Genomic DNA, 26,956 nt, shown 5'->3' with positions numbered 1-26,956 from the left:
GCAGCATTTAAGCCTCTGGCTTTAATGAGGGTTAATACCATCTGCTGATTAGACAATATGGAGAGACAGGAAGACACACACACACACACACACACACACACACACATTTGTACACTGAAATCAAGTCAATTAAATGGACATAATGGGCACAGCAGTATGACCATGTATGGGTATGCAGGCTTGCCTTTGCATGATGTGCAGCCATGCAGTCTGTTGCTTTGGAAATATGTAAAACTACAATGAGCNCACACACACACACATTTGTACACTGAAATCAAGTCAATTAAATGGACATAATGGGCACAGCAGTATGACCATGTATGGGTATGCAGGCTTGCCTTTGCATGATGTGCAGCCATGCAGTCTGTTGCTTTGGAAATATGTAAAACTACAATGAGCACACAAACAAATGCAAACTAAAACACATACACACAACGAATGCACACACACACACACACACATTTCCCACAGATCTTATTATGTGAATTGGAAGTCTCTCACCCTACAAAGGAAGTGGTATTAGCAGCACAGGTCTTTTTCTATTTCACGCTCCAACCAAGTGTCTACCAATTTGCATTTTCCACTAACACTTCTACATCTGTTGAGATGTAAAAAGGGAGGGAGGGGAAGCAGGGAAAAAAATGGCTGGGGAGAGGAGAAAAGAGTTAGAGAAAAAAAGGCAGAAACAACAATGAGACTAGTAAAAGAGGGGAATAAGTGAAGAGAGACTGGCCCATTACTGAAGTGAGGGAGGAAGAATGTGAAGTAGAGAAGGGACTGAAGCAGGAGCTGATACTATTGGGAGAGGAGGAATTGGTAATGAGAGATTTTTTTTTTTTTTTTAACTGCTGGTAGTTTTGAGTATCATGGGTGTGCAGGTGTGATACATGCTCTACTCCAATGCAGAGGTGTTTGCTCTTTGCCCTTGGCACTTAGCTTTGAATTGAGTTTACATTGAATAACAGAAGTGTGAGGGTAACTGTCACTGTCAAATGCCTTTATCTCTTCTTCATTCTGCGTTTGTATCTGTGTGCAGGTTTCAACCAGCCGGCCTGGTGGAGAGGATCCAAGCTATTGCCCAAAACGTCTCCAACATGGCCATCAGGGTGGAGCAAATACTGCAAAACAGCATGGTGCAAGGAAGAGGTGCAGTATCTTTATCATCACTGCAATATGCCTTAATCCTCTTATTTACAATACAATACAATACGTATATGTGAGAGATATATAGTAAGTATAAAGACTGACAAAAGAAGTTACTGATATCATGAGTATTTCACTCTTGGCCAATCTAATCATACAGCAATTCATCTGACATACTATATTAAGTCTGTATCGACACTTATCTTGGGCTTCATTGCACTGTAGATCAGCCCAAATTACAAACAGCTATATAAATAAATAAGCAGCACAATTAAATTAGAAGAACAATAAACAAGCATACAGGCCACAAACACATCCACACAACCATCTGACCCGAGCCACTCATCTCTTACGACTTACGATAAGAAATGAATTGATTAACTTTATTATCCCAAAGAGGAATTGGCTTGCACTGTGGGCACAAAATTGACCATAAATACTAAGAACATACACTGTAATAACAATCAAAGCCACACATAGACACCTAGTACCGGTCACAGCATATATGGAGTGACACAGGCAGAATACAGCATTGCAAACATTACACCAATAAACAATACAAAGTACTTACACAGCACCAACCTGCAGTGCTAAAAGAAGTACATAAATCTGGTATAAGAAACTAATGTCAGCATAAGTGCAAAAGATACAATACAAAAAAAGATGATACACAATGCTTACTACAACTTCAGTAATAAATACAATTAGGACAATGGTTACCTTTTGCTGTTAAGTTGCCTAACTACCAACAGTATTAATCAGTGTTTGTAGCAGTTTATCTCACACTCAGGAGCCCTGAACCACCAGACGGTAAAAGCTGGAATTCATGGAGTTAAGGATCTGACAATATTTTCTCACTCTGTCTGGTTACACTGTACATCAGTTCACCTGTCTGTGTACTTTGTGAGCAATGTATTACTGATGCAGATGTAGTCGGTTCTAACCATTCTCCAGTTAGACTGGGTATAGGGAGAAGGGTAACTGTAAAAGAAAGAAAAATCCCTTCAACTGAAAAAAAAGTATCTCAGTTTACATGTTGCTCTTTAGTAATGTTCAACTTGAGGCACAGCTGGACTCCTGCACAGCTGTCAGCTTGCATTGGAGAAAAGCTTCAATTGCTGCTGTTATTTACAAGAGAATGGAAGAGAATACAAAACAGATTTGCAGACGTACACATGCACAGCAAGAGAGAGACACACTTGTGTAAATGAGGACGTCTAGCTGATTTTCCCCGTGACACAAATCATTTCCGACACATACACAGCCAAAATACACAGGTGGCTGTTTTACTTACACATCCTTTCACACAAAAACATTGAACCATAAAAACAATATTGGAACAATGCTTGATTGTGCCAGTAAATATAAGTAAAAATGAGCTGTCAAAAACATGTGCGCAAAATAGTAAAATACTGCTCTGTAAAAAAAAACAGAGTACTTAGGAGTGTGTTTGCTGCAGTTTTCCAAGCGCTGATGTAAGTCAAAACCAGGAAGAATTTACAGTGGATTGATTTTATTTTTATTTTAGTTCTAGGAAAGAGTTGTAATAGTGAGATAGATATGAGTAATCTAGTCATCGGTCGAGCACAGTTGTGCATGCGAGACATTGTGGTCATGCTTCCAACTAACTGGGCTGTTTTCTGTTGTCTTGCTCTTGCACTTTTCTAATCAAAACCTAACTAATTTAAAGCTTGTGGGAGTTGTGTTCACACACACACACACACACACACACACACACACACACACACACAGCATTATAATCATTCTTTCCTCCTTATTCTCCTCTCACTTTTTCTCTTGAGGGTAATTGCCCAACTCTTTACATGAGAATAAATGAGCATTACATCTCCTTTTGTTTTTCCCCACTGCATCTGCAGGGAGGACAGCACTCGCCAAAATGAAAACACTGCTGCTTTCTCTAATCACAGATGAATTGAAACACTGCCGGCAGACTTTATTATCATACGGCTCAGTGGCGGTTTATTTATCTCATGGTCAGGCATGTGCGAGAGGGAGCGACAGGAGAAACAGAGAGACAGAGGATGTGATTAGAATTTCCTCCCCCTCAAGCACCAATGAGGCTTTTATGTTTTGTCTTGCAGGAACAGGAGTCAAGTTTTTATCTAGTTAGTTGACCACATTTCCAATTGTTGCGGCAGTGGTTGCTATTGTAATCATATTTGTAGTGTTTGTGTGTGTGTGTGTGTGTGTGTGTGTGTGTGTGTGTGTGTGTGTGTGTGTGTGTGTGTGTGTGTGTGTGTGTGTGTGTGTGTGTGTGTGTGTGTGTGTGTTTCAGTCGATGGAGAGAGGCCCCCGGGGAAGACTTATGTGGAGAAATGTCTCTTTTTCATTAGGCAAATGGATACAGACGGAATCTGGAGAGAAGGCAAATTTGTTGGTCCAGAGAGAGAAAGAGGGAGAGGAGGGAGGGGTTTGAAAGACAGAAAAACAATGAGAAAATGAAGCTGCATTGGTTGCTTCACGGACGATATCATTCCAGTTCTCTCTCTCTCACTTCCTCTGTCACTCTCTTCCCTTCTTTTCCTCACATCAGCAGCAGAGAGGCAGTTAACTAAGTCAGTGGAGCAATTAATGCAGTGAGTGCAGCCTAAGTGAGTAGACGTACTTGCTAGCATAACCCTAGGAAGCTTGGCAGTAGTGGGAGACAGGCTGTGCTGCTTTGTCAGGCCCAGTGAATAGTGTGCACTGCAGTAGAGCAGATATGGTGCGATGTTGCGAAGGGGGAAGCGCAGGGATTTATGGACACTGACGGCACATACGGCATACGCTAGAAATGATGATGTCGAGGGAGAAAGTGAATATTGCCATAAAATGTCCACAAGCGAGTAGAGAGAAGCTGTTAATGTGAGTGATACTGTAACCTGGCAGTGCTGAGGGATGAGTCTGGGGGTCAAACAAGTTGATGTCTGGGGTCATTTTATGAAAGTTAATTGATTAAAACCTGAATTTTAAAGAGGTTTTTCATGCACCATATGTTGCTAAATGAGCTGATAGATAATATTACACTGGGTGATTGCAGTAGGAATCGTTAACTTCACTGGAGAATGAATATTCACATTAGAGCCAACTGATTTAAATGAGTTAAGCTGGTGAGCCTGTAGACTAATGAAGCAACAGTGGTGGTGGGTAAATCAACTTATATTTCACTCACAATAAGCAAATATCGATTGATCAATTCCGAGTGGATCCTGGTGTATGGCAGGGCGTCTTCTGGAAGATCTCCAATCTACAAAAAATACATACATACATAATGGAATATAACTAAAGGTATAATTTTTACTCACTGTGTCTTTTCAGCAGTGAGAGATGGGACGTCAAGCCAGTGTGAAGTACCAAGAGACCCGCGCTTTCCAGAGTGTCCTGGGAAAGTAGATGTGAGTGGTAATTTCATTTTGATTAAAACAGAGCCGGGGTACCCAGCCTTTCTTGCACTATGACGTTATACTGAAAGCTATATCATTATCATTCCATTTATTTTTTGCCAAATCATACCATGTTCTCATGACCTGGTAGCAAATGTTCAGTGGCGTGGAACCAGTCCATGACCAACAGTTTGGGAACCTCGGTGATAGTGAATATATACCTTCCTTACCTGTTGTTTTTTGTTTTTGTGTGTGTGTGTGGCTGCGTGTTTGTGCACAGTGGATGCGTGCACGTTGGACGTCGGACCCGTGTTATGCTTTCTACGGTGTCGACGGTTCAGATTGCTCCTTCCTCATCTACCTGAGCGAGGTGGAGTGGTTCTGTCCACCACTGGCCTGGAGGAACCACAGCAGCCCCCCCACACAACACGCACAGCAGGCAAAGGCCCCCAAGAGACAGGTGAGGAAACTACACACAGATATATGTAGATATATTCAGAAACACACAATGTAAGTGAAGGCTGCCAGTTAGATAGAGGAGATGAAAACAGTTATCTGAGCAGCATGTATTGTTCAGAAAGTATGGAAAAAGTAAAGAACCTCTTCCAGTAATGTGAATGAGTACCAGCACAAATGCAGATTAGGTGCACGTGAGGCGTTTAGGGGATATCTGTAAACTGTAGCTACAGAAAATAAGATGGGTTACAGTCTCCCCCTCTAAACTGCATGATTCTCTGCATGCACATCAGTTACACGTCGTGCCACCCACCAGAAGTAAATTCTCAACCTGTGGGAAACACTGTAAAAAATTGGCATTGCTAACAATCGAGTCCCCATATGGGACAGGAATCCTTCTTGCAGGATTGGGCGGGACAGGACTGTTATTTTTTTTATTCTGTTTATCTTAGCATGTAGCGAATTGAGTTTACAACCAGAATGCCACTAAAACTGGTTTTGATGACATCATTGCCAATCACTGACGAAATTCTCAGGAAATTCTGCAGCTCTGATGGCAGGATTCAGAGCCAGCGGTTAAACATACAGCACTGAAAACAAGAAAACTAGATTGTCTTATTATCCTCTTTTCTTTTCTTTTTTTTTTTTTTTTTTTTTTTTTTTTTTTAGAAACTTCACCTACAGTCCAGTGAGCTCAGTTCAGCGAAGGTGAACTGATTGGAAATACAGCAGTGGTACAAATTAATGGGGAGACAGGGCAACTGTTCCTTTTGAAATTCATAGAATACTGTGGTAGAGGTAGAAATTAAGGCAAAAGCAGCTGATAATTATGAGAAACCTTTACTGCATTTCACCCTTTTTTATTTAGCTTTCACACCTCCAAGACAGAATGAAACTACTGTCCCCACTGTATATTATTTGTGGAAGGCATATTTGATGTGGATTTCTTCACATTGCATTTGAGGTGAAAGAAATTTACAGGTTTTTAATTGGAGACTAGAAACTAAATACACGGTGTGAATACTGACCTTAAATCTTAATTGCTTGTTTCTATAATAAGTATTTGAGAAAAATGAAATCTGAATGTCAGAGAGAAAAAGAAAAGAAAAAAACTGCATATTTTATTAAACAAAAATACAGTGAAGAATATTTTTCTCACTCTATTATTAATCCCTAATTGTTGCCTTTGTATCTTCTACTTCAGACAACCAGTAATAACAACAAAGACAGAAAATTAAAAATGACGAGCAGTTAATAATGGTCTTCAAATTGTCAATCACATGTCCACAGTACCAATCAAAAACGGGAGGATAGCAGTACTTTTGCTCTGAAGATGTTGCTCAGTAATAGGAGCGTGAGCAGTTTGCCCCCGTCACTACATAATAGTTAACCTTCATCTGACCCTGTTCACTCTCTGCTAATTAAAACAGGCCTCATCCCCCTCATCATTATCTTCTTCCCTCTATTTTTCTCAACATTGACTTTGAGGTCATGGAGCAGTGCAAAACTTTAATTCCTTATACACAAATTAACACACACTCTCACAGTATGTGTTAATAGTCTATCTAAGTATCTGTTTATACATTTATCAGAGTAATTATTGTCCCAACGTGGATACATTGAGAGTTCAGGTTTTGACAGTCCTCCTTAGTTCTCCTTGCTTACCTTTTTGAAAGACTCTAAAATTCATCATTCTTACTTTTAAAAACACTGACTATGTTTGATCGCAAGACAATGAAGAGGTGTATATTTTAATATTAAACACTTTGTGCTTCACATTGGTGACACAATACAGCTGAAGGTGCCTTCTTGGGCTGTGCAGTGATAATAAAGTTCTTTGGATTTGGATGTTCACCAAATGGAATAATAACTGCACACAGGCTTGGTCAGTTTTTTACAGTGTTTGCTTGGGAACGCAAGACAATCATGCGTGTTTAAAATAGTTATTAAAGTGAGTGCCTTTTATGCCTTATGCCTTTCAATTGTGGTAGCAGTGAAATTTTCAAGGGGGGAATGTCATAAATGAAAACTGATATTTCCATCTTTACCCTGTGACACAAATTACTGCACTGTGGATCACAGTCTCCCTGTTTCTTGCACGCAAATAGAGCTGAGTCAAGGTTGTTTTTTAGAGGAGAAAAGGCTTCACAGAAAATGCACAGGATGTTGATGTAACATTTTTTCGTACTTTTGTTTGACTAAAGCTAGCAGCACAAAGTAGTAAAGTGAGCAAGGTTCTGTTGGGGCACAATTTTTCTTGAAGTAGTTCTTCTTAAAATATTAGTGTTGACAAGGCAAATATTGCATCATGTCGCAAAATTGTTTAATCTTTGTTGTTTGTTTAATCTCTAAGTGTTCTCTTGGATTTACAGAGAATACAGAATTACCATCACGTATAAGAAGAAGAGTTACGTGTACACGTTACATCAGCTGATGTCCTTAAATCTGCAGATGACATACTGCTCTTTCACATCTTTTCTTACTTGCTCTCAGTTGCTTTGCAGTGTAGTCTAGACTGTAAGCCATTAAAAAAACAAACAAGACAGAGTCTACAGCCTTGCTAGCAGCTCTGTGATGCTTTCTTGTCATTGCAGAGAAAACCAAAAGTTTAGATAAACTATGAAGTATTAATTGAAATGTTGACCTGATGATAGCGTGACGATCAGCAGAGTTCACAAAGACCAAACATGTTGGCACCAAATTACATGGTAATCTTTTCCAGCAGTTGTCGAGACAATTCACTCTGAACCACGAATATCAGCCTCATGGTGGTGTTAGGGAAAAGGTCAGTGGATCACCAAAGTAAGTAGGATTCATCCCCTGGGAACAATGAATGTTTGTACAAAGTTTCTATCGACCTTACCATCCCTGGAACCACGCTGCTGGCATGGGAGTAACACCTATAGCTAGAATATAAAACTTTCTGTCTAATTTCCCACTTTCTCACACTTACTCTTAACCTCTTTCTATCTCTCCTTTACTTTTCTATCCATCAACACCCCCCCACCTCAGGCTGCTTTCCGCACAGACCTCTCTGTACTTCTGGACCAGGTTGGGACGGGAAAGGAGTCCCTCAGCTTCATGAAGCGCCGAATCCGCCGCCTTGCACAGCAGTGGGCAACGGCCGCCAACCACCTGGATGCCAAGCTGGAGCAACGATGGAGGGACCAGAAGAAGGTAAGAGAAAGTGAGGATGGAGGATCGAGGATGCTGAATGAAGTGCGTATTCTTTTGACTGTGATCAGGCACCGAAATATCTTCTTTTTTTTTCTTTTTGTTTTTGCCATGGATAAATGCAAAGTGCAACAAAAGATGATGCAGAGCTGAACTTCTCCACATAAAAAACATTAACGCACACAGTGCACCTTACATCATCAGACAATACAATCTTGAAAGTATAAGTATGTACTCAAAAGAGATGCAAAGTGATCTATAAATGCCTTACAGTAAGAAGGGTGATTCAAGGTTAGCTAAAAACATTTCATTTCAAACATAAGCATTATGGCAAATACTGTTTTCGCTCAAGTAGTTAGACAGTAAAAGCTTTTTCAGTTTCTTCTTGAATGTTCTCCGTTTGAGAATATATATGATAATAGCTGCCAGGAGAAAAATGATAGAGGAGGAAATGATAGGTTGTCATCCATCGCTGCCGTCTGCATTACTCTTCTAGTGTGTCTTTATATATATCAATTCAAAAATAGTTTTCGATCATACTGTGAAATAGTTAACCCTCATTTCGGTTGGCATTAAAGCTGTGTGGTGTGTGCTTGGGTATTTCCTGCTTGTAGAAGAAAGAAAGAAAGAATAAATGAAAAGGGAGAGAGGGGGCATGAGGAATGATGATGTATGATTGGTATTACGACAAGATGCCAACCATGTGCCAGTGCCAGAGGGAGAAGAGTAAGATGAGAAAGAAAGAGGGCGATGGATGATAGTGGGGAAGGATACTGTAGAATATGGATTAGGAAAGAATTGATGGAGGGAAAGAGGGGAGTCGTGAGGCACAGCTGAGATGAGCAAGCAACAAAGACTGGAGGGCTGAAATGCCTGTGGACATTGGCAACTTCATTAAAAATTGGTAAAAAAAAAAAAAAACCTAAGGGTGTAATTTAAAGGCTTACTTTTCCAAATGTCAACGAAAGCACTATGTGATTAAAAACGTCAGGAGTCTTAGAAACTCTTTGCAGCATGTAACCTTAACACCACATTTAAGGTTCCCCAAGCCTCCCTACCTATTACATTTCTTTTTCTGCTCCGACAAGACTTATCATCTTTTACTAAAGAAAATAATGATAAATGAATGAGTTAATATGAGCGGGCAGATTGAGCACACATTCTGCCTCCTCTCCAAAATGTTTCTCTCTGCCCCCATCTCTCTCTAAAATAAGTTAACAAGGGTGGAAAATAGTCCTCCGTTACCGTGATTGATGTTCTCCTTTCTTATAGTGCACTGAGGGGATTTGTTATCCTCTATCATGGTTCTGTGGCTGCTTGAACAGCCTATATGCCTTACAACGTACTGCTGCTATCTCAAGAGCAGATGTCCTGGTGTTTGTAAGAGTTAGCCTTGGCTGTCAAAAGCTGTTTATCACAATAATTAGAAACGGAAGTAAAAAATGTGTGCATTTGTCTGTCTGTTTGGGTCTGTGTGTGTATATGTGTGTGTTTGTGCTTGACTGCTAATTGGATATCACTGCAATAAAACCCAAGGGCAGAATCTCATACATATTATTTGAAAATGAAATCACAGGATGTTCCAGTCAAATTTAACATTTAACTGTTACCTTTCTCCCTCACAGGAAGATTAATTTAAACTTTAAAATAGGCAGTCACTTCAACGTTGAGAAGGGGAACACTGTTTGATTTTAATTAAGTCTGACCTAGAAAAAAAAACGTCTGATGTGAATTGACTATGGCCTTGTACTCGCCTAACCTTTGCCTTTGAGAAAATCCCCACTTCCAATAGCAGCTTTAGCATTCTGCATGAGTGTGCAGTCTTTACAATTCCAATGGGGCTCTGTTGATTCAGCTCTGTTTCCTTGTTTAGCCCTCTCTTTGATTGTAAGCGGAGTAGATGTTTACTCAGAAAATGAATAAATTAGTGGAGCAGAGAGGCAAGTATGGAGGGATAAAGGATCGAGAGGGAGAGGAAAATGAGAGAAAAAGCAAAATGATTCTTTTTAACAGTCAGCAGCAGACTCAAGGACAAACTGGGAGGTGTGTGTGTGTGTGTGTGTGTGTGTGTGTGTGTGTGTGTGTGTGTGTGTGTGTGAGAGAGTGACAGTTGAAACTTAAGAAATGTAATTCTTTTTTTTTCTTTAAAACTATTTTTTTATTGGTGTTAGTCCCATCGTAAAAAGTAGTTTCTCACATTATTTAAAATAAATTCCCCCAAAACAAATTCCAAAGGGAACCCGCTCTACAGCCTAACCACAGAGTGAGCTCCAAATAAACAAAGTTAATTGTGAAATGGACAGCCTGTTCTTACCTTTGCCAAAAAACCACCAGAATACCTTCTACACTCCTCAACACACAAGCCATAAAATACAGCGTCAAAACACCAAAGCCACAACATTGACAACTTATACTTACTTAAACAGATCATACTTGTCCAAAAGTGTCTCCCTGTAGTGCTTTATGCACTATGCTGGACATTAGGTACTGGCACACCAGAGACAAGTTACACACACTTAATTCACAAATCCAACTCAACCTACAAATACCATGAGGGGAAAAAAAAGAAAAAGAAATACATAATGGAAAAATGTGCTACTTCAAATAACCAGGAACTCTACAAAAGCCAAAAAACAAAACAAAAATAGATAAGCCCCCATTTTTACAGCCCATCTCTTAGACTGCAACAAAAACAGGAGACACACGAGTAAATAAGTAATTTATTTATAATTTATATTTATTTATGACAAATTTATTAAAACAAACACAAAAAACTAGATTGGAGGAATCTGTAAAGTCAGTAGTGCATGGAATGGCTGAGTGAAAATGTGCTGTGTCTGTATGTATAAATGCAAAACCCTAACAAATACAAAACATAGTATTCATAGTAAAGCAACTACTATTTGTGCTACAAATTAATATTTGACAATCGAAAGAGTGAGATTAAGAAAGAAAATAGTAATACCATTAATAAAAATAGAAAGGGAAGTCAGCTTCACTGAGACATACTCTAGAACTGCAATGTCTCTCAAAGGGGGGTTGCCATGTTTTGAAAAATGAAGCTGTAGACTCACACAGTGTGTGTCTAATCTTCTCCAATTTACTAAAATGAAGATCTCTGATCTAAGCCTCATGGGATGGAAGAGAGGATGACTTCTGACATGACCATTGTATCTGCTATTAAAACTACTGTTGATGCAGGTGGATCAAAGGGTACCAGAAGTACCCTTGATGAAGTTTCAGAAATATTGGACCAGTCATAGGAGCTTGTCGACACCTGTCACAGACAGGGTTCATGTCAGGATGAATTTGAGAGTCAGAGCAGAAGAGAATTTCTACAGTCAAATATATTTGAGAGATTTTGTGCCATGATGTGTGATGAAAAAGATGTTAAATATTCTTGCAAATTTATTTTATTTTGTGACTAATCTGCCCATTTCCTCAGTGCTTGTGAAGTTCAGAAAGAATACAATCAACCTTTTGCTGCACTTCACTTTCAAAGACGTTATACATTTGAGAGAACTCTGTTTTTGTTCCCGGTGTTGTTATCAGACTTAATCAAAAGCACGGGTCAGTCCATTCATCCATGGAACATTTTGTGTATAAATATAATATAAAACAACAAATTGCTATTCTTTTTTTTTTCTGCATATCAAAGGAGACATATTCAGATAAGTCGTGGCATAATGGAAAGGTTTTTAAGAGACAATAGTACAGACTCAAAGACACTGACCTTATCCTGTTAACCTCTGACAGTGCATTCACTGCGTCTCTAGTGTTGGTTTAAGCGTCTCAGTGAGTGACTTTGTTCGCATCTGTCTGCCTGGTGTGCACTGAGCATGCACATTTAGAGTGTTTGTCAGCATATGCCAAACTGTTAATTTCCCTTCTCCCTGTATCTGCCCTCTTGAGAGTTAATTGACCTCTGACTGATGAAGTGCAGAAAGCGGAGGAGACTAATGGGATATGGAAGGTAAAGTGAGGAGTGAGGAGGTGGAAGTGGTGCGGAGGAGGGGGAGAAGAAGTAAAAGAGAGAAGGAAAGAGGAGGGGGAGGAAGCAGGTTGGAGGAATATGACAACAAGGGAAGGAGGAAAGACGTGAGGAGAAATAAAGAAGGGAAAGTAGTCTGTAGAGTTGCATGAGAGAGAAGGTGAAATTAAGGGTAGAGTAGTGATGGCTGGCAGTTCCAGCTTGTAGTGCCACCCGTGGACTTCCATCGGACAGCTGCGACCTTCATGAGGGCCACAGTGCATGAGCAGACTGGGTCACACACACACACACACACACACTCAAACACACATGCATTCATGCAAAGTCTTGTCCTTACAGATGCTGAGACAAGCATTAGCATTCTTCTGCCGTTAGCCTGTTAGTGATGAGTGGAGCGGAGCAGAGCAATGGAGTGGTACCACATCCTTGAGAGCCACTTCTACTCCCCTGCTCTCGTATGTATGCACCAAGGACTTTCCAAGGATTTTTACTTAAGACACACAATCATATTACAGAAAACATTCACAGTGCATGAAAGACAAAAGCTTTCCTTTTACTCAGCTTATCCCAGTTATAGAATCACGTAACAACATTCAGAATAGGGAAGATGTTGTGAAAAGACCTTGATTTGTGGCATTAAAGTTTCGTGAAAAGGATGGCGCGTGTAAAGGCAAGCGAGACATTTGAGCGTGAGCGCCTACATTATCTTACCTTTCTGTCTGTCTCAGTGGGTTTGCCAGGTCTTTGTGTTCGATCCCCACAGGAAATTAACAGTAGAGAGCTGCTTTAGATCCTGGTGAGAATCCCTTGAGCTCACGGCGAGTGTGCAGGCATCCACACTGAACACACGCAAACATCCACAATCACACACACAGGGTTCTGATTCTGAGTTCATTGATGTATGTCAGTGTGGAAAAAAAAAAAAAAAACATGCAAACAAACAAAAACAAACAAAAATCCCAAATCCATCAGGACACGCACAGACAGACACACACACACACCATCTGGGAGTAGCATAAGTCCACTACATAAAGAGCTCTCTCTGTGATCAGTTTCTCGAGGGAGGCTGCTGGCCATGATACAGGAGTTTATGAGGAAGTACAGCTTTATCTTCAGAGTTAGTCCCTCTGTTGTTCACTTCCCATTGTGTAGCTTTTCCACCCTTTCATTTTCAAGCTAGTGCATGAGCAAATATGCAAGATTGTGTTGGCGATGAGAGTGTGTAGCGGTGATATGCACGGAAAAACACAGTGCGAGCCACCCACACTGGGCTCTCTCTCATCTCCGCTCAAGCTATTGATTCCTACTCTGTGATATAAAGGTTACCTCTCCAGCGTTGTTCTGATATGTTTCATTGAGCTCCTCTCTAATTTTGTTCCCATATGGCAGAATTAACATTAGCAAATGAAGATAAATACTGCCTATTAGAGAGGAAGTGAAATCCCTCCTCAGCAGTTTAGATCGCGGGTGCAAGTTGCCAGGTTTTGCAAAGCACTCTTACCTCTCTCCCTATTAACTTTGCATTAGTGTGTGGATGCCAGTTTTATAGAGTCCAATCTGCAGTTTTTCAGCTGCGTGATATTTCTCATATTTATTTAGCAGTGTTCCTGCTGCCAGTATGTGAAATTCAGCTCCTTCTGTCTCCATTTCTGCGTCGTTGCCAGTATTTGTGTGATACACCCTCACCACCACCGCCACTACCACCACTACCAAGTCAAGAGAGTGAATAGTGTTGGTGCCATGAATTCTCACTCTTGCCATCTGCCACCCAAACTGTAATTAAATTTCACTTATCTTTTTTTATGAAGCAGAAGTTAATAGAGCAGGCTTATTAAATCAGGGGATTTTTCACGCCAGCTGGATTCTCACTGGAGCTTGACTCTGCTGCGTACACACCATTGTCCAATGTTTTAAACACATTTTGTAAACGTTTACTATGGGGCAAGAGTGGAATGAGTTAAGCATTTGTACTGCATGTATGCGGCTGCAACACACAACCCCTCAAAACTGTGTATATAAATTTCACTATATTGACTACTGGGTTACTGCTGTTTTCTCTCCATTTCTTTCATTCAGACTGGATTCCAGGATAATGAAGTATGTGATATGTAGGAGCGGTGTATGTTTGTTCTGTGTGCACGTGTCTGTGTTGGCTCCTGCAGTTCACTTCAACACTAGAACGAGGTGGCTGGAGAGGAGAGGGGTAATAAGAGAGCACATTGCAGCACACTTGTGAAAAGCTCTCGGGAGCTTTTCATCAGGGAGACATGGCAAGCAATCGCCATCAAAACTTTCTGGCCAACTCCGCACAGTTGACCCTAAGCTCATTATGTATGGTCCATGGTGAAAAGTTGTGGGCTCCATTTGCCAGCAAAAGCAGCGGGAGGTGTTCATGCTGCGTTAGCTAATCAGGATTACTCCACAGAGCAACATTTGGACATGGCTGTGTCTAATCCACTGTGCAAAGCAACGTGTTGCTCATTTCTCGGTGGGTTGCACTAATCATGCACTTGCTAGGTGCACATGCGTGACGAGACTGTAGCCTGTAAAAACAAGGTTGTATAATAGTGCAACATATAAACTGTGATAATTCCTTCACATGTGTTATAGGATGTTTTAAAACAAAAGGGATTTTCCCGATGGGTGCCTAGGAATTAGTTACAGCTGTTATCTGTGTAGACATTCTGTGCATATGAGATGAGTTGTACAGTAAAGTCCATAATGATGGATTTCTACACATGCATGCTATTCCATCGGTGCATGAGGGGATAATTCATTTAGGATTTCAAAGAATTACTTTTCAGTTTCCATAATTTCCTTTTGGAAGAGTCTGAAATTCCAATGATTTTAATCCTCAAACTCATTAAAACAGTATGAACTGCAGAGGCTTAACTTTCAAGGAGCTTAACTTTTCTCAGAACGCACACATACTGTATCTAAATAATATAATATAAATCAGATTAAATTAAATATACTTTATAATATATATACATTATGAGTTTCATCAAGACATGTTGCCCGTAAAGTGTTTAAATTTAATAGATGCACATTTTGGTCCATGCTGAGGAAGATGTGGATGTTTTCAGGCTTATTGTCCACAGTAACAGGGAAACACACTTTTTAAATGGAGTTATTCCTGCTTTGGGTTTCCAGGTATCAGGATTTGTACATCTAGACTACTGGACTGTACGAGTTCACAACTGCCACTTTAAAACGTCAATTTAAGATAACTAACAACTCAGCAACACAGCATCATATTATAATTAGTAAATTGTATTGTGATATGTATTGTCATTTTGTTAATGTCAGTGAATTGTTTATTAAAGGAAGAAGAACTTATTCATACTTTTTTTCATAACTGTTAAACTCCTCCAAATTAAAGGACAATTCTGGTTTATTGCTTCAGAAGTGCAGGTAGTAATAACATTATACTCGACAAGTTAATTGGTGAGATTTATGAATCCTGCAACATAGCAGCAAACACAAGCAATTAGACAATCGCATGATTTTTAAGCAAAGGTTTGGTAAGGTAAAAGTAAAAGTGTTACAAAGCCATCAGATGTAAACATCCGTCACAGTTTATAGGTCTTTGATTAAAGTGTTACTTAAGATACATGCCTCAGTTGTATGCACACACAGCTGTCCTGTGCAATGAGGGATTATTACTGACATTTCAGGTACATTTGGTTTTTCTTCTACAGCCAGTGGTTTAGCTAATCTGGCTAAATTATTGGACCATAGTTTTCCACATTGGTCTTTACTGTTGTGATCTCACCATGTTCCCAGATCTCAGTGATTATTTTAGAGAGAGAAATGTTTTTATAACCACCAGAGATGATGGCTAACACTATAAGAATTATTTTTGATAAACCAGAATGCTTCTGCACTGGTAGAGTATTCAGCTTTCAAAAATGATAATCCATAAAGTTCTCATGTGGCGCTTCTCCACAGACTTTTATTTCAACTCTGCCATAATATGTCCCTGTCTTTCTTCAGATCCTCATCCATGTAGGCTTCCTAACAGAGGAGTCTGGAGATGTTTTCAGTCCCAAGGTGTTGAAGGGGGGTCCTTTGGGAGAGATGGTCCAGTGGGCTGACATCCTCACAGCTCTCCATGTTCTTGGACATAACCTGAAGATCTCCATGTCTGTGAAGGAGCTGCAGGGGTGAGTGACTATGTGCTAAATGACTCAAACAAATGCTGGAGTGTTTGGCTTGTTTGTTGTGATTGGTTTTAAGCAAGTAATAATAGACATGCTGTCTTTGATTATTCATCAAATCAACCCCCTGGTCACTGATGTCAAGATAACTCCTTGCAGTGAAGCAGGTTTGTTTCTCTGCAGAAAAGAAGACAATGTGAATGTAACTTGTTTTACTGTTAAGGCTTCAAACACCAAGCCTGCCAATAATGTGAAAGTAACAGCAGTATAAAAATTGTTGCTGATCAAGTAGTTACTGCCGAAAACCAGAATAAACCTCAGTTTGAGATGTTAATAAGAGGAGCCAGTCAGTGACATTTCTTCAGTAAACCAATTACATTACATCAATATAGGGATTATTCAGATAAGGAGACATGTTTGCTTTGAGAAGAGAAAGAGTATTGATTGGCAGGGTCAAGGCTATAAGTAAACAGTTTGATTACTTGATTCAAAGTCTGGTCCCTGTTTAACATCTACATGTTTGATTTACTGTAAAATTACTTTCAGTAATGTCACCTAGTATTTAACGTGTTTATTAGGAGGGAGACAAAATGTCTGTGACAGAAAAGCCCCAGATGACAGCTCTGACAACAAACCAGTGACCTTTTACATTCCCCTCCATTATCACTCTGCTCTTGTCCTCCCACATATTCTATTCAAACTATGTATGAGAGCATTGTGCTCTAATTACATCCCATTCCCACTTAACCCAAAGATTAGGCATGAAGGCTCTAAGGTCCTGTTGATATATTTTTCGCTGTATTGACCCCGTATTGATGCACTCCACAAGTTACCGTCAGTGTGACTGCGTTGGTGTGTCTTTTTTATCCCCTGCGTCAGCACACTTACATGTTTCTGCTGACGGATACAGCTGTAGAGCCAACACGTGTGCGCACACACAACACACACACACACACACACACACACACGCAGACGTGTGGATGGATGTAAATCTATCCTGTTGGGAAAGATCCCTCAGGCTTGTTCTGTCCAGCCTATGCAATATCTGCTTCATGGCCGAGACTGAATAAATCACAGAGGCTGTCAGAGTGAAGATGGATGGCAAATGTTGAACAGCAGAATTATGAATAGGTATGAGTGTAAGGAGACAGCTGATTCATACTGTAGATAGGCGATGTCTTTGTTCAGCCTTGATTGGGGCAATAGTCTTTGTCTTTCTGCCATCACTGATCACTGCAATGACACAGGTATGGCGTATAGATCAATATAATGATGTCTACAGAGACCCTGCTGTACTCTGCATTTTACACTGAGCATTGCCTGCGACAACTCTCACAAATCATAGAAGAAGTATTGTACTGCCACCCAGCCTTTGGCAGTCATTTTGTAGACATATAACACCTCTGCAGGGAGCAGGAGAGAGTGGGAAAATCTAGAGGAATTGTATACTTAAAAAATGACTTTAGAGATGGCAGCGACATGCACAAGGCACAGTTCTGTTGTCAGATTCGAAATGGATGGCAGGATTGTTTTTACTGCGTGCGTGTCACTGTAGTATCTTGGGACCCGCATTTTGAAATTGGTCTTTCTCACAACCCGGGCTGTGATGTTTTCGGCAACTGTGCAGCATAATCTAACGCACCAGCATGAAGAATTATTTTGTCCACCTCGCCCACATGGAATGGCTTTGGAAGGAAAAATAGCTTTTAGCTTTGGATTACTTGGGGAAGCAGTCTAATCTTTCTCCAGACTGCATTTAGATCCTTACTCAGTCCTTTTCAAAAACACTGGGAAATGGGAAATAGCACATCAACTTTGCCTCCTGATGTCAATCTTTCCTCACTATTTGCTGCAGGAAAGTGGAACAGAAAAAGGTTTTCTGCAGTGTGTCAAGTCATTTTTTGCTTATGTGTCACATTTAAATTCTCACACCTTTCATTTCCTTTGGTCCCCACCTTCAGTAAGACAAAAAAACATGAGATTTAAGGTTGAACAAAGGTGATAATGCAGTTTGGCTATCACAGAGTTTAACTGTAAATTAAAAATCGTGTGTGCTCAATGACGAAATCGTTGGGCAAAAACATGCCATTTGAAGGAGGATTTTTCGTTTTTAGTGCTGTCATTTTTCCAGCCTCGCTACTAAGCTGCACACAACTACACAGTGATCTATGATTTGAAAAAAACAAGTGTTGAAATACACTTCGGATAAAAACATTATTTTTTGTTTTTTTCTGAGTCTTACTAAAGGACTCTCACATATTGGCTTTGTGTACACTTCACACCATGTAATGCAAATACAATCATCACCATTTGTCAGTAAACAGACAGGAACATGGTGAGCTGTAGTGACTACCTTGCACCTTACAAAACATCTTGAATGTCTCACAGTCAACAGCATTTCACACAACATATCCTTCAGATGCAAATCAACAAAGATTTGTAAAAAATGTCATGTCATACAGTATTTCCAGAGAGATGTCTTGTGTTGATTTCGTAATTGCTGATTTATTGTGGTATCAAGTGAAAGCATTGTCCCCCTTTGATGGAAGTAAAGGTGCTTGCAGTGCAAGTACAGTTTTACACAGTTTTACTGTAAGTGTGATTTTTCAGATTTCTTGCTCGACTATTTGATTTATGTTTTATTAGTGTATTTGTTCAAATACTTTCTCCCTGCACCTCATCTCTTTCACATGTTCCCAGCAGTGTTCATTTCTGTAGACATACCGCACTTCCCTCCTATCAACAAGAATGTTCAAGAAGACAAACACAGGGGGTTAGACATTTTCAACATGGTGGACAGGTGGGCACAAGAAGATGTCAGACACACAGATAAAAAAATACAGACAAATGATCTGAAAATCTGGACAGGCAGGTCAACCAAGACGAATGGAAAACCAGACAGACAGACAACAATTGCCCCAAAGAAGATGCTTAGTGGAAGTTGAGTCCAAACACCGATTTGGAGAAAGCTTCACTTTGCTTTGGGCAACACTGACGTTAGAACAAAACTGAACAAAAAGTGCCTAGGGTCTATCCACCTCCACAATTCCTCAACTCCACGGTGTGTGTGTGTGTGTGTGTGTGTGTGTGTGTGTGTGTGTGTGTGTGTGTGTGTGTGTGTGTGTGTGTGTGTCTTTGTGTGATACAGTGATCTCATGGTCATGGCTGAGAGTTGTGATTGGCTGAGGAGGAAGCTGAGGGTAGCTAATTGGCCACAGGGGGGCTGATTAGGGCTGGAGTCGTGTTACTGTATATAACATACATCCTAGTTTGTAGTTTCCAGTCAGTACTGCGGTCAGGTGGCTGGACATTATTCACCAGAGATACATGAACAGAGCACATAAGACTCAATAAGGTATTTTTGGTCCATAGACAATGGCTGAGAGTGAAAATAAGCCAGAGCATGTGGACAAAAACAACTGCTATTAATAGAACATGGGAAGCAATATATTCATACAGTATATATATAAAAACTAAACTAAACTGCATTCTCAAGTTGGTGATGAAAAGTGTTATAGATTTCTGTTTTTTGCACTCTTTCTATATTAATGTGATAATGCTGTCTTGTGGCCAGCAGGACATAATGACACTGGGAATCATACACTTATAATCTCCTTTTTTCTGTGACAAAGTAGAGAAATATCTCACTCTGCTGTTGGTGGATGGACACATGAGGAAATTTGTATAGCGAAGCCTATAGGGGAGAAAAGAGTGTAAAGCAAAGTGCTGAGTTTGCATCAGTGGACCCACGGCAGGAGTCTTGTTATTCAAATATGCAAATAATGGTTCTCTGCAATAGATTCTTTTGAAGGATCACTGATGAATGCCATCTCTTTGTTTGGAATTTTGGACTCTCCTTCATTTATGCACAAAGCAGAAATTTCACTTGTACCATTTTCTCACCCATACACAACAGCACACAAACATGAGTTAATTCAATTCGGATTTTTGCATCTCTCCGTCTCTGCTGAGTGTGCACTCCTCACAATGCGGGCTAACTGAGCAGCTTGACAAGCTGAATTTGGTGCCAATTAGATTTGAAAGGCACCTGAGATGCATTAGTGTGAGAGGGAGAAAAGACAGGGCTCTGCGTTGTAGACTGGTGGGTCCACATCACTGAGAGCTGCAGCAGTCATTGTGAAGGTGGATGGACTGCACCTTTGTGTCAGATCCTGTCACTACTCTAAAGAGATATAAAAGATACAAAGAAAGTTCTCTTAAACTGAAAGATGAAAGAATTTGGCACAGGATGAAAAGTAATGGCCTTTTGCAGCGTAGCACACTGGATGCCATGTGGACAGGATAATTAGTCATTATACAGTAAAGTAGCCTGGATGTGAAGATCCAGGAAACGATTGTGATAAAATGACTGCTCTTCTGGAGCATTATGTGTTGTACCTTACATAGAAAACTATAGGTAGGTGTTTTGACATGCTGAGTAACCCAAAGGCAATGAAAGTTGCATTATGGGACATTTGACAAAGGTGATGTGAGAAAAGCAAGATCAAAAAGACAAATCAGAAACTGGATTGAATTTCACAGATGCTGCAGAAACTGTTCAAGTGTTAGTTTGAACAGATTTTATTGGATTCTTTCTGGAACATATTTTAGGCAATAAATTTGAAAGCATGTGGGTAAATTGGATTTTCCGTGACATAGAGTGACTTAGAGTTTCTGTGTTCATCACATGGTTAATGGCCAACAGTAATTACCAATTTAAAGCCCAAACAAAAACAATATTTTCTACTATTAGCTATCAATAAAGGCAAAAAAGTTAAACACAAAAAAAGCTTAAAAACTTCTCAACTATCAAGTCACTTCTCTTGTTTTTTAAAAGCTCTCTCTTCTCACACTGTCCATGACTCACCCTGCCCCTTCTTATCCTCTCCTTTTCCCTCTCTTCCTCAAATCTGAGGTGTCAAGTTTTGCAATCTCATCCCAACTGCAGGTAATGTCTCAGTTGCCATGGAGATCAAACTCTGGGCTAGCTGGGGTTGGAGGTGGAGAGACACAGAGTAACAGTCAATCAACACCTCCAGTACAGTGACGGAGAGAGTAGAAGTAGGGAATCTAAAAGCATCAAATCTCTTTTGTCCCTGAGACGTGCTCATAATAGGATAGTGCCTCTGGACAAATAAAAGGCCTACAGCAGGGATTCACATTCATTCAAACCTTCCTCCCAGACATGCAAGGTTTTTTTGGGTTTTTTTTTTTTTATTCTGTTAGTGTCTGTACAGAAATATGGATCTGCTTTTCTGCTGGACTGCAACAGCCCTAGACTGACTGATTGATTGACTGACTGACTGATCATATTTCCTGAGTTGGAGTTTTCCCATTAGCTATTGCTCTTTTAGGGGGTGTGTACAGCCTGCAGTGTTGCCAGCAAACCACATTTGTCACTGGATTTAGAGACCTTTATTAAAACAAGACTAGTAAACCAAGTATATGGCTGGACTGTGCATGGGTGCTAACCATGTACTTGGGCTATGCCTCTTGTTACAGGAAGTCACCCAGCTATCCCGGTTTCCCGGCTGCTTCACTGAGTCTCGCCTCCATTACAGCAAATAAGCAACTTTCATTACATGTATCATTATTACTAAATGAGGCAGAGGAATAACTGAACCTAAGACACACTGAGCAAGAGAGAGTGGGAGGGAGAGAGAGAGAAGCTATCGGCAACTGCTTAAGAATCTAGCAGATATGAGTAGCATGTAAACAACAGAAAAAACAGCAACTGAAAATGAGACAATATGCTTATTGCAGAACAGCAATAAATTATTACAGGAAGTGTTGAGTTTTTATTAACTCATAAGACAGTAACTTTAACATGGCAAACAGGAGCGGAAGAAAACAAGGCAGAGGTTCCACAACAGTTTTCAACTATGTCCTTAATTTCATGCATTGACCGTACGCAGGCTGGCCAGATTATAGGTTTTGACCTAGTCTTTTGTTTTGTTTGGTATTTTGCTGTCCCTTATAGCATATCTTCTCCTATCAGTGCATTGTTGGCTTCTCATGATCAGATGTAGCACACACCAAAAGATGCATATTTACAGTGTAGAATAGTGCTGTATGTTTTGTATAACAGCAAAGAAAGAAAAAAAAAAAGACATTTATTTTTTACCATCATTTCAGACCTCGCTTGTGCATATGCATATTGGAAATTGCCTTTTCTTTTCTATGGATTTTCCTCAAACTCTCAGCACAGCTGCATAAGACCTACATTTGAATGCAGGAGGGTGTCGAAGTGCTCCTTCAAACAGGATACTTTACGGGACCCTTCCAAGATTCTTTTTAATCTCCCAGTTTCTAATCAACTTGTATCAAGTGGCCCCAAAACTCCACCCAGTCCCATGGTTCACTTTCTCCCAATGACACATCACAGGAGCACTTGATGGGCACTTGGGGGACTCAAGTTCCTCCTTGGCCAACCCAAGTGCCCCTGTGCTCTGCAAAATTAAACCTTCAGTTAACCCTACTGGTGTGCTCTGCTAAGCCTGAGAGCTGCTTTGGTGTGACCTTACTGCAAAATTTTAACCACAACCCTAAATCTTAACCACAACCTTACCCAGTGCACAGTCGGGGTGCTCCTTTGTCACTCTGCCCCTGCCCTGAAAAGTCTTTCAGTGCCACTGGCATTTGTTGTTAGTTAATGCTGCCGTGATGATTTAATGTTAATGTTATAAGTTAATGTTGCTGCTATGACTTAATGCTGCTGCGATGATTTAATGCTGCTGCTATGAGTTAATGCTGCTGATGTGAGGTAATGCAGCTGTTATGAAGTAATACTGCTTTGGTAAGTTAATGCTGCTGTTTTCTACTCATTTGTGCTTCTTTAGTTTCTCTCAAGCTGCTGAGTCAGGCGTTCCTGGACCACAAGAAAACAAGATATCGGTTCAATTCTCTGTGGTGGAGATAAGTTTAATACCACTCTTAATAACAATTAACCACTGCTCTAAAGGCCATCTGTTCACAGATCCTTTGCGCTTTAACTTTCGTCTATACCATAAAACCTCTTTAAGTTTTTTATATGCCTCTGCATATAGTTCTGTGTATTTAAGTGATTTCTAAGTCTGCCTCCACACACTGTCATATTGTTCATCTCTCCTTCTACCTCTGAAGTCAATCATTTACATAACAAGCTAATCTCAAACAGCATCAGTCTGAGTTAAATCCCCTGGTTGCTTTAAGCCCTTTCTCACAGTAATGGTAAGTGGGTGAACAGGCTTGTGTTTAATCTAGTGTAGTGACTTCAGGTTTACTGTTGACACTGAAGCCTACCGTTCACATTGTTTTTTTGTTTTTTTTTAACCTTTCTTCCCTCTTTTCTAAATCATACATACTCACATCTGCAGTCATCTCAGTCCTGTGTACAACTGTCGGGGAAGTGTGGCTTTTATATTGTTTCGACAGGCAGAAGTATTTAAAGCCCTGTAGAACCTCTAGGGTCTTGCTGGTACGTGTTACCTACATTTGAATGCAGGAGGGTTTCGAAGTGCTCCTTCAAACAGGATACTTTACGGGACCCTTCCAAGATTCTTTTTAATCTTCCAGTTTCTAATCAACTTGTATCAAGTGGCCCCAAAACTCCACCCAGTCCCATGGTTCACTTTCTCCCAATGACACATCACAGGAGCAGTTAACCCTACTGGTGTGCTCTGTTAAGCTTGAGAGCTGCTTTAATGTGACCTTACTGCGAAATTGGGCCTTCAGCCAGGTCAGTAGAGCTGTTGTGTGTATGTGTGTGCTTAATTTACCTATTGGTCTGTGTGTATATATGTCTATATATGTCTTGTGTGAGAAGGGGTGTTTTACAGGAAGAGAAAAGCTGTGTGTGTGTGTGTGTGTGTCATGTGTGTGTGTGTGTGTGTGTGTGTGTGTGTGTGTGTGTGTGTGTGTGTGTGTGTGTGTGTGTGTGTGTATGTGTACTACTACAGCAGAGGCAGCATGCTGTAAAGGAACTAATGCTAGTTTGCATCATAAGCTCATTGCTATAAGTCTGGTGCTTTGGCCCAGAGATGGCTTGCATAACCCAAGAGATTAATGCAAAAAGAGCTATCCACTGGGGTTATATAATGCCTTATAAAATTGGATTGGTCTTCAGATTCTCTCAGTTGCACACTTGTTTTTCTCTATATTTTGCTCTTGGCTTTGTGGGTGCTCTAGTTTGACCATTGCTGTATTTCAGGGCTCTTTGTAGACGGTTCACCCTCTTTTCACCTTGTTTAATCCCTCTGTTTTCTGTTTTCTAACAGTGTCTCCAGCTGCTTTTGGTTACACTTTCATCTCTCGCTTTCATCTGTTTCTCAACACCAGTGAACTAAATGTGTTCAGATCTTGTTAAATACTTATGTGTCTGTAAGTGCCAGGTCAGAGAAACTGTAGTTGCAGTAGAGGTGTGGACACTGCACACCTCCTGCTAAGAAGAACATGTGTGGATGTGAACATGTGGGTGTTGGTCTTTTTCATTTCTTTTTTTAAAGGTGTTTATTACTTCTTGCTCTGTTTTGTTTTTAACTGTTTCTGTTTTTCTGTGAAGTCCATGAAAAGGAAAAGTCTTGCTCTATGCATCTTTCTGCTCATACACCCTCCCTCTTTTCCCCCCTCTCTCTTCCTCCAATGCGCCCCCCCCCCCCCAATCAACCTGACTCCCTCACCTTCCACCATCATTAAAGTGAAGCCTGTAGAGAGACTGGAGTCAATGACCTCAGTTCACCTCCTTCTCTCCCGTAGGCTGGTTACGAGCCGCCTTATTATACCTACCCCAAGCAGATAAGAGCGCACACACATTCACACATCTTTAAAACCCCAATCATGCTCTCTTCGCCTCTCCCGCGCAATTAGGCTGTTCTCATTTTCCTGACATCGCTGCTTTCTCTTATATTTTTCATAACTTTAATACTTTTCTGTGCGTTCTGACTTTGTTATGCAAGTGAGCAACTATGCAGGCTTTACGGAGAAACAACTTGTAAAGCAGCTGACTCGAAACATTATTATACACTTGGCTGTAAATGCGGGGGAGAAGCGTCTCCTATTAAAAATATCCAACCTTTGAGTTATGTAGGGAGTGTGTATCCGATCTCTTTATACAGGGGAACGTGCTGAGGTGTGTGAAACTCCTGAAGAGACGGGAGAGGTAGCTCCCTCTTTAAGGCAAAACTGTAGCGCATTAACATTAATCAGTTGTGGGCGATGTTTGCGTGTGTATGTGTGTGTGTGTATGTATGTGAGGAGGAGTGTCAGCATGTCTCTTTGTTAAAAACTAGAGCGTGCAAATGAGTAGTATGCTCAGTCTGCATCATTTTCTCTGCTTAAAGTGTGTGAGATAGCAGAAACAGACCGCGAGTAACGTCCTCTCCTTTCCTCTTCTCTCCTCTCCTCTTCTCTTGCGTTGTGTCTCCTCACCTTTGTTTCTCTTTCGGCGTATATGTCTGCTTCCCTGTCTCTCTGTTTCTTTCTCTTTCTCTCTACAGTTGGTTTCCCTCTAAGCTTAAATCAATGTGCTTGTTAGCAACTTCCCAAATTTTTTCCAGCATTTCGTCACCCCTACCCTTACTTCTAACCCCTTACACACACACTCGCACACACAACCCCACACAAACAATGTAATGACTACCCTTATCCCTTGTTTCAGATTTGAAGACCTGAGGGTGATAAAAAGAGTTGTGGCCAAAGGGTGACTATGTCTTTCATTACTGGTGTTGCTTAGACTCAAATCTCCACATGACATTACCTATAATTGGTCTGCATGACACAACTGGGACTCAGAAATACAAATAGGACAAGCTGCTGCTTCTGCTTCTTTAGCTGATTTAGCACAATCTTCTGTGTACGTACATCAGTGTATCTGTGTATGGTGGTACATTTAGTCGCGTAAAAGTGAGTTTTCTGACCTTATTACATGAAGAAAGTTTTATAACATTTAGAAGACCTAGGTCATATTCAAAATAATATTGCAATTTTTGATTTTTGCCAGTGTCACCCAACCCTAACATCAATATGAAATCTTCAGGCTTTAATCGCTCTCTTTATAGACCTTTTTCAAAGTTGATATTTTTACCTCTTACAGCAGGAAAAGGGACAGGTGTAACTAATAATATTAAGTATGCTCTGTTCCATTTAAGTGCCCAGTCAGCATGCATTATAGTATGCTGGTACATAGACCCCATTTATACTTACTTCACTTCATTCATGTTCCTTGAGCAGATCAGAAGCTATTGATTGAAATAGCCTGTGTTTTAACTAGTTAAAAAGATGTAAATTCATCCATCTCTTCAAGACACATATGCAATCTTTACTCCTCCCGAGTTTAAATGTAGGGATCCGTGGAAGTAGCCTGTACAAAGTCTGTCCCCGGTGATAATGGCAGCTAGAGTAATTCTTCCGGTCACTTGAGACCGAAAGGAAAGAGGTTCCAGCATTTTTCAACACATACAATCATATCAATCAGTCCGTTATAGCATTATCCTCTACCTGATGAGTTCAACCATTATAAAACTTTTACCTCACCATTTGTCTATAAAATTCATTGATGAAATGACAAGAATAAATGTGGTCTGATAATCCTAAATAGAGTGCAGTCTATGTCTCTTGAGGAGAGAAAAGATTCTTTGTAATTATTGCCCATTAATCCACTTTGTATAGTATGT

General features: G+C 40.3%; 1 protein-coding gene across 1 annotated transcript in view; it reads left to right on the top strand.

The window, feature by feature from the left end:
- The window catches only part of LOC111236335 (alpha-1,6-mannosylglycoprotein 6-beta-N-acetylglucosaminyltransferase B-like), a 111,913-nt gene that overhangs the window by 46,053 nt on the left and 38,904 nt on the right, over positions 1-26,956 (top strand). The window contains exons 4-8 of the mRNA XM_022765034.1: positions 1,037-1,146; positions 4,462-4,538; positions 4,807-4,986; positions 7,995-8,159; positions 16,144-16,313. Of these exons, the coding sequence (XP_022620755.1) occupies positions 1,037-1,146; positions 4,462-4,538; positions 4,807-4,986; positions 7,995-8,159; positions 16,144-16,313 (702 nt within the window). The remainder of the gene's footprint in view (positions 1-1,036; positions 1,147-4,461; positions 4,539-4,806; positions 4,987-7,994; positions 8,160-16,143; positions 16,314-26,956) is intronic.

The sequence above is a fragment of the Seriola dumerili genome, unplaced genomic scaffold (genome assembly GCF_002260705.1).
Source record: "Seriola dumerili isolate Sdu_G_001 unplaced genomic scaffold, Sdu_1.0 BDQW01000621.1, whole genome shotgun sequence".
In the NCBI taxonomy this organism is placed as follows: Eukaryota; Metazoa; Chordata; class Actinopteri; order Carangiformes; family Carangidae; genus Seriola; species Seriola dumerili.
The sequence above is the reverse complement of the archived record's forward strand: the minus strand, read 5'-3'. Positions and strand labels throughout refer to the sequence as shown.